General features: G+C 46.6%; 4 protein-coding genes across 4 annotated transcripts, besides 30 other annotated features; all 4 read right to left on the bottom strand.

Annotated features, from left to right (window-relative positions):
* Positions 1 to 10,719: a sequence feature (heterozygous, Esmeraldo-like haplotype).
* Positions 6 to 25: a microsatellite.
* Positions 90 to 129: a microsatellite.
* Positions 330 to 351: a sequence feature (AT_rich).
* Positions 378 to 400: a sequence feature (AT_rich).
* Positions 530 to 553: a microsatellite.
* Positions 984 to 1,011: a microsatellite.
* Positions 1,075 to 1,103: a microsatellite.
* Positions 1,120 to 1,140: a sequence feature (AT_rich).
* Positions 1,250 to 1,328: a sequence feature (A-rich).
* Positions 1,481 to 1,512: a microsatellite.
* Positions 1,588 to 1,608: a sequence feature (AT_rich).
* Positions 1,638 to 1,668: a microsatellite.
* Positions 1,848 to 1,905: a sequence feature (T-rich).
* Positions 2,016 to 2,081: a sequence feature (T-rich).
* Positions 2,112 to 2,133: a microsatellite.
* Positions 2,187 to 2,215: a sequence feature (AT_rich).
* Positions 2,363 to 2,411: a microsatellite.
* Positions 2,511 to 2,562: a sequence feature (C-rich).
* Positions 2,606 to 2,643: a microsatellite.
* Positions 2,649 to 2,684: a sequence feature (AT_rich).
* On the bottom strand, positions 2,803 to 3,981 carry Tc00.1047053503905.50 (hypothetical protein, conserved; the record flags this gene model as incomplete). Its single annotated transcript, XM_801414.1, has 1 exon — positions 2,803 to 3,981. The coding sequence occupies one exon, from the start codon at positions 3,979 to 3,981 to the stop codon at positions 2,803 to 2,805; it is 1,179 nt and encodes a 392-aa protein (XP_806507.1).
* Positions 3,983 to 4,024: a microsatellite.
* Positions 4,134 to 4,175: a sequence feature (AT_rich).
* Positions 4,190 to 4,309: a sequence feature (T-rich).
* Positions 4,385 to 4,406: a sequence feature (AT_rich).
* Positions 4,486 to 5,769, bottom strand: Tc00.1047053503905.40 (hypothetical protein, conserved; the record flags this gene model as incomplete). Its single annotated transcript, XM_801413.1, has 1 exon — positions 4,486 to 5,769. One exon carries the CDS (start codon positions 5,767 to 5,769, stop codon positions 4,486 to 4,488), a length of 1,284 nt encoding a protein of 427 aa, XP_806506.1.
* Positions 4,552 to 4,582: a microsatellite.
* Positions 5,836 to 5,889: a microsatellite.
* Positions 6,061 to 6,091: a microsatellite.
* Positions 6,164 to 7,582, bottom strand: Tc00.1047053503905.30 (hypothetical protein, conserved; the record flags this gene model as incomplete). Its single annotated transcript, XM_801412.1, has 1 exon — positions 6,164 to 7,582. One exon carries the CDS (start codon positions 7,580 to 7,582, stop codon positions 6,164 to 6,166), a length of 1,419 nt encoding a protein of 472 aa, XP_806505.1.
* Positions 7,616 to 7,651: a sequence feature (T-rich).
* Positions 8,691 to 8,741: a microsatellite.
* On the bottom strand, positions 8,777 to 10,719 carry Tc00.1047053503905.10 (myosin heavy chain, putative; the record flags this gene model as incomplete). The annotated part of the gene is made up of 1 exon (XM_801411.1): positions 8,777 to 10,719. A coding segment is annotated over one exon (1,943 nt), but the record flags the coding sequence as incomplete, so codon positions are not given.

Below are 10,719 nucleotides of genomic sequence, written 5' to 3'. Positions count from 1 at the left end.
GAAAACACCACCACCACCACCACCAATAATAATAATAATAACAAAAGAGAGAAAAGGCAGCTGAAGAAGAAAACACACACACACACACGAAAAAAAAAAAAAAAAAAAAAAAAAATAAATAAATAAAAATGAGAAACACAACCCAAAATTTTCCCCGGCCCCTTCTCTTCATCCGCATGGTCCAGCAATACGCCACACAAAAAAAGGATATAAATGCATAACCACGCATCCTCCCACACACACACACACACAAATAAATAAATAGATATAAATAGATACGACGCATACATGTCCGTGTAAATAAAGCCATGGCAAATAGCTTCCAAAAGTAAATAAATAAATAAATAATAACCCCGGGCCTTCAAGAATAAAAGGGGAAAAATAATAAAATAATAATAAAGACGTGAGGAATTACGCGCCTCCCTGTTTTCCCAGCACACTCTGCAATGTATGGAGGCTCCTCATGTCAACTCCCCACCACCACCACCAAACTCCCCTTTTTTTCCCGGCTGCTCCTCGCGATGGCTGTAAAAAAAAAAAAAAAAAAAAAAAATAATATATTTTTGTTTTTGTTTGCCCGTCGCGCCCCCTTCTCTCCCCCTCCCCCTCCTCCCCTCGCACGCGGGCAAATCGCTCGCTTGTCTCTTCTGCCGTACCGCCGGCGGTTGGATGAGAGTCGATCGAACACGACACGCAGCTGCAGGCAGTGGCAATAAACAAAAATACAACAAAAAAAACACGCTTCCCTTTCTTCTGGCGACCTTTTGAATCTTTTTTTTTCTTTTTTTCAGTTTTCCCCACCCTTTTTCGTTTCCTTTTATTATTTGTTCGTCAAACACACACACAAACAAACAAACAGTTAAAGAATCGGTCGATGCCTCCGCTACGCCTCATGTGCTTCCCCTACACGTTATGTTCCCTGCGTTCTCCTGAGTTATTCCCCGTTACTTCATTCCGCTTCTCAATGAATACATTTGGAAGAAAAGCAAAAAAACAAACAAACAAACAAACTCACTTCAATTTACATCGCTCTCCGGCCACACACCGTTATCACCGTCTATGTGTCTATAATGACTTCTTCTCCTCCTCCTCCACCTCCTCCTTTTTCGTCAGCATTCCTTTTTTTTATTTTTATTTTTTCGTAGCATAAATCTCAGTGTACAAAAATAATAAATTCCCATAATTATAAATTACAGATACGGACATGTCATTTATACACGTGGCTCCTGTAACGAATCATTATTATGAATTTTTTTTTCTTCTTTTCTCCTCTTCCTTCTTCCTTTTCCCCTCCTTTTTTTTTCTTTTTTTTTTCTTCTTTCTTTCTTGTTGTTGTTGTCGTTTCTTCTCCTTCCCGATTGTGACTAAATGCATAAATATTACACATGTGTACATCCATTAGAAGCATAATTTATATAATTGTAATTTCTTCTTCGTTGACTTCATTGTAATCCTGCGTTGAGCGCACACACACACACACAGAGAGAGAGAGAGAGAGAGAGGGAGAGGGAGGCAGTCAAACAGGGCAGAAGAAGACGGCAATGGCTGCCCAGTAAACGGATGGATAGAGGAGTGGGAAATAAAGGGTTAAATAAATAATAAAAAAAACGCAGACAAATAAATACAAATAAACACAGAGAGAAGAGAAGAGAAGAGAAGAGAAGAGAAATCCGTACAACATAAAAATACAAAAATACAAAAAAAAAAAAATGATGTTGGAATCGCAATCATAGACGCTCTGCAGCCACCACCCACCCAACCAATCAATTAATTAATTGACGCGTGAACACCTCCCCCCCCGCATCCCCATTCCTCCTTCCCCTCCCACCCCCAGCACACAAACACACAAAAAAAAAAAAACAGGAAAAATACAAAAAACACAACAAAACAAAAATGGCAAAAAAAGTCGTTGAGTGGCGGATGTCATTCATCTCAAAAATTTTTTTTTTTTTTGAAGCCAATTCCCCTTTCATCTCCCTTCTCTTCTCTCCTTCTTTGACTTCCCCATCCAAAGTAAAACAAAACAATGAGAAAAACAAACAAACAAACAAAAAAAAAAAAGAAAAAAAGGAAAGAAAGAAGTACAAAATAGTGAAATGGCAATGACGGAAAAAACAAAACAAAACAAAACAACAGGTGAAAGAAAGAAAAAAAGGGGGTAAAAACAAAAAACAAAAAACAACAACAAAATAATAATAATAAAAGAAAATAAATTCGGAAGGAGTTTCTATGGTTTTTTGTGATTGAACAGTCCACAGCGCACGTCCGCTACGACGGCAGGCGGAACACCATCACAAAAGGGGATGAGCATAAAAATACATGCATAAAACACCACAACAAATGAAAGTGCTGGATACCACAAATATACATACACATGTACATGCACATGTATATTATATATATATGTATATACGTCACTTCCGCAGTGGGCGCTCGTGTGTGTTTGTGCTTTTGTGAGAAGAAAAACAAAAAACAAAAAAAGATGGAACATACATACACACATACACAAAAGAGGAAGGGCGAGAAAGGAGGGGGAAAAGGAGGGGAAGGGAGAACAGGAGGTGTGATTGTGATGACGTCGGAAAAATATCCCCTCCCATTTGACAAAAAAAAAAAAAAAAAGAAAAAAGAAAAAGAAAAAAAGAGGGTTATTTTAAAATCTTTAATCTTTATTTATTTTTTTTCTTTTTTGTTTGTTTCATTTTGTCACTTGTTGCCGTTCAACCACCGTCGCTCCCTCCCGTCTAATGTGTCCGTGTGCGCGCGTGTCTGAAGGGAAGGGAAGGGGGAGAAGACGAGACATCATTCATCCGCCTCGTGACTCCGCTTGCCGTCCTTCTTCGTGCCACCAAACTTGCGAGGGTCCCTTCGACTCTTGCGACTTCCCTCCGTGTCTGAAGACTGCCGCCTCTGCTTGCAGTTCGCCTCCCAGTTGAGCTGATGCATCCAGATGCGGCACTGATACTGGCGGTTCAGGGCACGAAGAAGCACTTTAAACTCCACGTAACTGTCGCTGCTGTACGTGAAGGTCAGTTTCTTCCGGTCAAACTGAAATACCGCACGCTTTACCTGCAGCGGAGTACGTATTTTGAGAGAATTAATTGCTGCTTTGCAGAAGCGAAGCGCCTCTTCCTCCAGTCTGTCCAGGCCATGAAAGGACTCAACTTCTTCTGCAAGGGCCTCACGAAGAACGCGTGGATGACTGTTGTCACCCTCTTCCGCCTTTTCCACCTGCTTCACGGGCTCCTGCTCGGAGCGCTCAATGGCGGAAATGATGCCCATATCCTCTCCACGATCCCCTTCCACAATGACGTAGCGGCCCACGAGCTCCTCCGGATTCACAATGAGACCAAAGACCTGTGGCACATCGTTCACAATGAATACCTCGCTTCCCAAACGCAATTTTACCTTTACCTCAGCGTACATGACGCCGCGAACAACCTTGGGACGACCATCAACGTACATCTTGTAGAGATTGTTGCTTCGCTTGACGGGTGTCGAGACAACCGAGGTCCCTGTGTTTCCGCAAGATGTACTGTTATTGCTTAGGTTCATGGTTTTGTCGGCGACACTGCTTGTGTTGATGCTTTCTGTGGGCACTGCAGGCAGTTGGTAAGTCGTCTGCTTCGTGTTTGCAAATGACGGAGAAATGCGTTGGGAGTAGTAATAGGAGGATCCATATACAGCGTAATCGTAGGCAGTTTCATTCACGCAAGAATTCTCATTATAGACGCACGGTGCGTAATTATTCCACGGGATCTCGGCAGGAACAAATGCAGGCGCATTGGGGTTGGGTTCATGCCGCTTTTTATCATTAAAATTGCAGCTTGTCACCACTGGTGTTAAAATCGTTTGAAGATACGGATTGTGGGTGTGCCTCCTCCTGATCGCTTTCCTTAATTCACTGCAGGCCACGTTATTGGCCTTGTTGGCCTCCTGAATAACGCCAGCCGTGCAGTCTGAAAGTGGTGCAATGAGCATCTTTTTTTTTTTCTTTTTCTTTTTTTTTTTTTTTCTCTTCTTTCCGTCCTTCACTTCTTGTGTCTGGTGGACAGGCGTGTAAATATAAATGTATGCTTTTTTTTATGCTTGGCGGTGATTGCCTGCGATGCTTGCGGCAGCGGCAAAACAGCTAATAATAATAATAATAAAAGGAAAAAATATATAAATATTTACTTCACGTATCTTTAAAAGCCAAAACAAAACCCAAAGAAAAGAACAAAAACAAAAAAGAAGATATATATATATATATAGAGCGAGAGAGAGAGAGAAAACAAAAATAAAAAGAGAAATGTGAAGCCAAAATAAACAATTGAACATCACACGTTTCATCCGTCGTCGCCTTTTTTTTTTTTTTTTGGTGTTAATGAAAAAGAATGGACGCAAAAATTAAAAAAAAAAAAATACATTTGCAGCCCGCGAAAGCCTTCGCCTCACCTCTTTTTTTTTTTTTTTTTCCCTCATACCACTTCTACCCTCACGCCTCTAAGCCCTCGCCACGCGCCAGACACGAACCATGTTGTCGTCCCCACCGGAAGCCAGTAACAGACCGCTGCTGCTGCTGCTGCTGTTGTTGTTGTTGTCGTTGACGACCTCCTTGTTATCATCCAGAGCCCCCTTGACAATTGAACAGAATGCGACACTGTTCACATCCGCCTCATGAGCAGACGGCAGCTCCGCGAGTACAGTAACGTGCACCTCGTTGTACCCACGTGACTGGTAAAGGCCCAGAAGTGTAATTTTATTGTCACCACTGCCGCACGCCACGATGGCACCGCAGTTGCTAGGGGCCCAACCAACCGTGTAGATGGAACGCTCTGCAAAGCCAGTGGCCGTAACAATCACGTGAAACTTTCCTTCAGCGTTGCGCTTCCAAAAGGTCACGCTCTTATCGTCCGAACAACAACAGATGATGGGCTGGCATGCAGGTTGTGCCTCCCCTCCCTCTTCCTCCTCCTCCGCACGTAGGGTCTCAATGGACTGCTCGACAGGCTGCACAGCAACAGACCAGACCGTTTCATCGTGCCGCGTTAATGTCTGAAAGCAGTGCCAGTCATCTCGACGATGAGACTCAGCCCAAACCTTCACAGTATTGTCGTAAGAACATGAAAGCAGAAGTGGCTTCGCACCTCCATCGATAGGAGGTATCCAGGCACATGCCTTCACGTCTTGGGCATGTCCTGCAAGAACGCCAGCGCACTCAAATTCACCGACATCCACTCGGTCCCACACCCAAACAGTTCGATCGCGCGAACACGTCGCTAATGTGCTGTCTGTTAGCCACGCCACACACTTTACTTCACTTTCGTGTCCATCAAGGATGGCCTCCAATTCAAAGTCAAATCGGTTCAAATCATCCGATGCCCGTTTCCAAACGGTTGCTGTGCGATCAAATGAAGCACAAGCGATGTACTCACCGCTGGGACTCCATGAAATATGACGAACCGTTCGACTGTGTTCACCCGCCAATGTGTGAATGCACTCCCACGAAAGACCCTTCTGCGGATACTGCTGGTGTTGTTCATCAACAGCTTTTGCGTGGTGCAAACAGCTCCATAGCTTTACTGTTTTATCGGCAGAACTTGAGGCCAATACATTCGCTGTGGGGCACCAGGAAACACACCAAACGCGGTCTTCGTGGCCCACCAGAACCGCGACAGGATCCACGCGGAGGAGCGGTGGCGGATCAAAGGGCAAATTTAATGGCTTCTCTTCAGCACCACCAGTGTTATTCCCATTACCGGATGCAGAGGCAGAGAACAGCGGCATTCTTGCCTTTTAGCCTTATAGAAAATTTCCCACTTCACAACAAGAAAAGAGGCAAGTGACACATGCAAAAAAAAAAAAAAAAAAAAAAAAAAAAAGCAATAATAATAAAATAAATAAAAACCATTCCAGCACACACACAAAAAAAATAAAATCCAAAGCAGGAACCAAGGTTGCGCCTATACCGTCTTGGTTCCTCGCTAAAACAAATGAATACAGGCATATATATATATATATTATTGTTTAAGCGGTTACAAGAAATAAACTCAATAGTCAGTATAACTAATACACCTTACACACACACACACACACACACACACACACAAAACATTATTAGGAGCACACGAACAAACAAGAATTCTCTTCAAAAACATATCATCCCACATACACGTTTGGTCTAATCGCTATCATCAAACTGAAATGACCTAACATTAGTGTCCACCCCAGCAGCATAAAACTTAGCCTTATTTTTCTGTTTCAACTTGTTAAAATTCTTACCCTTTACCCGCATCATCTCTTGATTTTGCCGAAACGCCATGTGCTCGCCACCTGGTCGGTTATTTCTTAATTCATCTTTAACAAACACAACCTTTGTGGGGTCAATACGTTGAAAACGACGTAATGCAGTTCCTTCATTGCCATTACTTTTTCGAGTGCTGTTAACGTTATTATCCTCCCACTCCTTACCCCCTGGCCCAGCTGACACGATTTCTGTCCGAACACTCTTTTTTACGGGTTCCTCTTCACCACAACATTCCGACCTCGGTGTCTTCTTCGGTGCTGGCCTCATTGCGGGTGACGCCTTGGCCTTTTGTGCTGGCTTCCGCACGGGCGCATCATCATCGTCGGAGGAGCTTTCCGGAACGGCGGCCTTCTTCGGTGCTGGCCTCATTGCGGGTGACGCCTTGGCCTTTTGTGCTGGCTTCTGCACGGGCGCATCATCATCGTCGGAGGAGCTGTCCGGAACGGCGGCCTTCTTCGGTGCTGGCCTCATTGCGGGTGACGCCTTGGCCTTTTGTGCTGGCTTCCGCACGGGCGCATCATCATCGTCGGAGGAGCTTTCCGGAACGGCGGCCTTCTTCGGTGCTGGCCTCATTGCGGGTGACGCCTTGGCCTTTTGTGCTGGCTTCCGCACGGGCGCATCATCATCGTCGGAGGAGCTGTCCGGAACGGCGGCCTTCTTCGGTGCTGGCCTCATTGCGGGCGACGCCTTGGCCTTTTGTGCTGGCTTCCGCACGGGCGCATCATCATCGTCGGAGGAACTGTCCGGAACGGCGGTCTTCTTCGGTGCTGGCCTCATTGCGGGTGACGCCTTGGCCTTTTGTGCTGGCTTCCGCACGGGCGCATCATCATCATCGGAGGAGCTGTCCGGAACGGCGGCCTTCTTCGGTGCTGGCCTCATTGCGGGTGACGCCCTGGCCTTTTGTGCTGGCTTCTGCACGGGCGCATCATCATCGTCGGAGGAGCTGTCCGGAACGGCGGCCTTCTTCGGTGCTGGCCTCATTGCGGGCGACGCCTTGGCCTTTTGTGCTGGCTTCCGCACGGGCGCATCATCATCGTCGGAGGAACTGTCCGGAACGGCTGCATTGAGTTCCGTTCTGCACTGCTTTCTGGAAGGTTTTTCACCATCTGATGACGGATAGTCAAGTCGATGTTTTACTCCACGTTGTTGGGAAGCAATGAGTGTTTCTACCGTCGTAGCATTTGGGAGGAGGGGCGACTTGGAGATGTATGCTTCCTGTTCAAAAACGTGAGCAACGTCGGGGTAATGCTCCTTGAGGTACGTTAGAACAGCAGCGTTAATGGTGCCTGTCATGGCCAAAAATATATACCCGAATAATGCGTGCTTAAAAGAAAAAAAAAGAAAGAAAAAGAGAAAAACAAATATGTAATTCAGTCTAGTTGTTGCTGGCCAGAAGAAAAAAGAAGTCCTTTACAATTCCGGCTTCCTCATCGTGACGCCAGGGCTAATTGCCCGGTATTCTCGGGGGAAGCCAGGAGCCAGCAATGTTTACCTCATGGGGTCGCGGTTGTTGGTGTAGGGCTGACGACATTCGACCAGCGCCCGGACCAGCCGCACATTGCTGGGGCACGCAGTTGTGACACCATGAGGCATGAGGGTACGTGTTACCGCAATGAGAGCCAAAAAATTTATCCCCCCAAAATTTTTTTTTATCCGCTCAATGGTCATCGCTGTTGCTGGAAGTGAGACATAAAATAAGGCCAAATCGCACTTCAGAAGCGCTATTCCTTTGGTTATCTCGTGGCCAATCTCTCTCTCACCGCCCTTAATGACACAACCACCGAGCAGTTTCTTGCGCTGGCGCATTTATGTGCATCCGACGCCGTCGAGGGCAACGGGAGCTGCTTCTCGGAGGACAACAAAAACAAAACAAGGGATGATGGGAAATAAAAATTGTTGGGGATGCTGCGCCATCCTCCTAAGGAAAAGTACATCAGAGGAATCCCAGAGACCAGGCGTCGCTGGAAGTAAATCATTCCCATCAGGTAAAAAACGAGACACATCACCCCTCTAACACTCAACACCAATGGCCACGTGAATCACGGAGCGCCGCTCAGCACAGCAAGCGGGGTGAGCTGCGCTTCCACCGCCATTATCTCCAGAAGCCGCCAGCCACTACTGGAGATAAAAAAAAAATGCCCGCCCTGCAGCATTTCCCACCAGAGTTCCTTTTTTTTTTTTTTTTGCACGTGCATGCATTTACAATCCGCCACGAAAGGATTCAAGTGTGCGAGAGAGAAAGAGAGAGAGCAATCAATGGCTGTGTGAGAGCGGCAGCTCATTATATCGATAAACAGTAATAGGCACCCATAAGTAAATATAACGCGATGGCGGAAAATAGACGGAAGACCACATCACACACAACGCGACAATTGCAGAAAGGCGCTTGCTTCTTCTCCCCACACACAAAGATATAGATATAAAAGCAAACAAACAATCAAACAAAAAAATACGATAAGTCTCGTCTTATCCATCCAAGACGTGTCTTCACAATTCGCTGACCTTCCTTTCGTAATGAAGCTCATCAAAGCTGTCGTCACTGTCGTCGTATTCATCGTCAAGTCGACGACGTGTCGTATCCTCCATGAGAGATTCAACGGAGGGTCTTGTGGCAACGTTATTCCGCGATGGATACAACAAAAAGTTGCAAAGCTCACAAGAAACTTCCTCGCGGTGCTTGTGTGGTCGATAATTGGGCGTCGTCCCGTTGATACGAGCGCGGTGAAACTCATCTCTCATGTAGTTTCTGTAGTCCCGAAAGGAAGTTACACCCCCAATGGACGACGATTTCCGGGGACTGGTGTCAATTGGCGTGTGAAGAACCTCAGAGGGAACACCGTCGCGTAGAAAGGCACGAAAGAGCGGTGATGCTCCATGCGTGTCATCTGAAAAGGAGCAAAAGTACCGCATTTCGTTCAAGTACTCCTCTTCCCCCACAAGGCGTCGCCATCTTTCTTCCTCCCGGCGCAGTTCTTCAGCCTCCACCACGGCAAGACGTCGCACTTCGGATGCCCGCGCATCGTATAGCTCCTGCAAACGCCTATCTCTCCACCGTTTTGCTCTGCGAATGGCACGTGCCTTGGCCTTCAGCCTTTTCACCATTGGAGCAATGACGTTATCGTGTAACTGTTGAAAGGTAGACGCTTCTTCCGCAGCCACGGCCTGCAGCGCCACAAGAGCGGTGCACAGCAGTTCCGAACGCTCGCTGGCATCCCTCTCACGCTTGATGGCTATACGTTGTTTTTCCCGTTCCAAAGCCACGGCGACCTCCCGCACAAACGCGTCCCGGAACGCAACGTAGCATGAAAAAGCCTGAGAAATAAGACACTCCCGCTGCTTTGCCTCTACCGCCTTCACGTTTCGTAGCACACCCTCCACCAAAGGGACAAGACGGGTACGAAACTCGCTCCACAACGTTCTTACATCGGACTCCCGCTCTTTAATCAACTCCACACGGGAGTTCGTCTCAGCACGCAAAAACGACTTTGTTAACTCCAAAAAACGTTCGTATCTTTTGCGGCGTAGTTCCCCGTAGTACTGAGAAACACATCGGCGTATGCGCATATGCACACGAAAGATGCGTTGCAATTTAAGGGTGTGGCACGAAACAAGCATCAGGCGGACATACGCGCGGGAGACAAAAGCAGCCACGTACCGTTCAACAACTGTCACCATGGTCTTCGCAATTTGTACCCGCCTGGATTCCAAAATGCGATGTGCATCCGTTGAAAGAAACACACGAGAAGTTCCCAATTGAGCTAACTTTTCTCTGATACCGGCTGCCCGTAGTAAAGCCAAGCATTTGGCTTTAAGTGTCATTTTTGTCCCAAGCGATTTTCTTGACTGAAGAAGGATATGATAATTGTGTACAAATTCCTTGCATTTCAGACGGAAAGGGTAGTTTGTCTGACGCTGTTTCAACGTACTGAGAACTCCGGTGGCAACAAGCTGCTCCAGTACCAATTTCCCGTCAAAAAGCCCTGCTTGTCTCCTCGAATGAGGGCGTATGCAGCGCACCCAGTTACACACACTGCTGGTCAACATTTCCATCAGTAGACGGAGTGAGTGACGAAAGTTTGAGACAACGGTGCGGCGCGAACCACGCAAAGGTGACGTGGGTGAACCGGGAGAGTACGTATCGCTCATAAGTCCAACCATTTCATCTTTCGTTCCTATGATTCCTCGAAGAACCCATGAAGTGGTGTCGTGCATCGTCTGCGCACACGAATCTTTCACGTAGTCATTGTTTTTCTCCACAAAACCATTAATGCAGTACTTGACGTCCCCCGCATAGTGCCGAATCGTGAAGCTGCTATCGTCCAAACGTCCTCTGTAGAAGTATGCAGAGGGGTTGTCCATTTTTTTTTCGCGATCCAGCACACTACGTGTCTTCTTCCCGGGTGCCGACTGATAATCGGGGAAAAAAGCCG

This window comes from Trypanosoma cruzi, genomic scaffold (assembly GCF_000209065.1).
Source record: "Trypanosoma cruzi strain CL Brener 1047053517141 genomic scaffold, whole genome shotgun sequence".
In the NCBI taxonomy this organism is placed as follows: Eukaryota; Euglenozoa; class Kinetoplastea; order Trypanosomatida; family Trypanosomatidae; genus Trypanosoma; species Trypanosoma cruzi.
The sequence above is the reverse complement of the archived record's forward strand: the minus strand, read 5'-3'. Positions and strand labels throughout refer to the sequence as shown.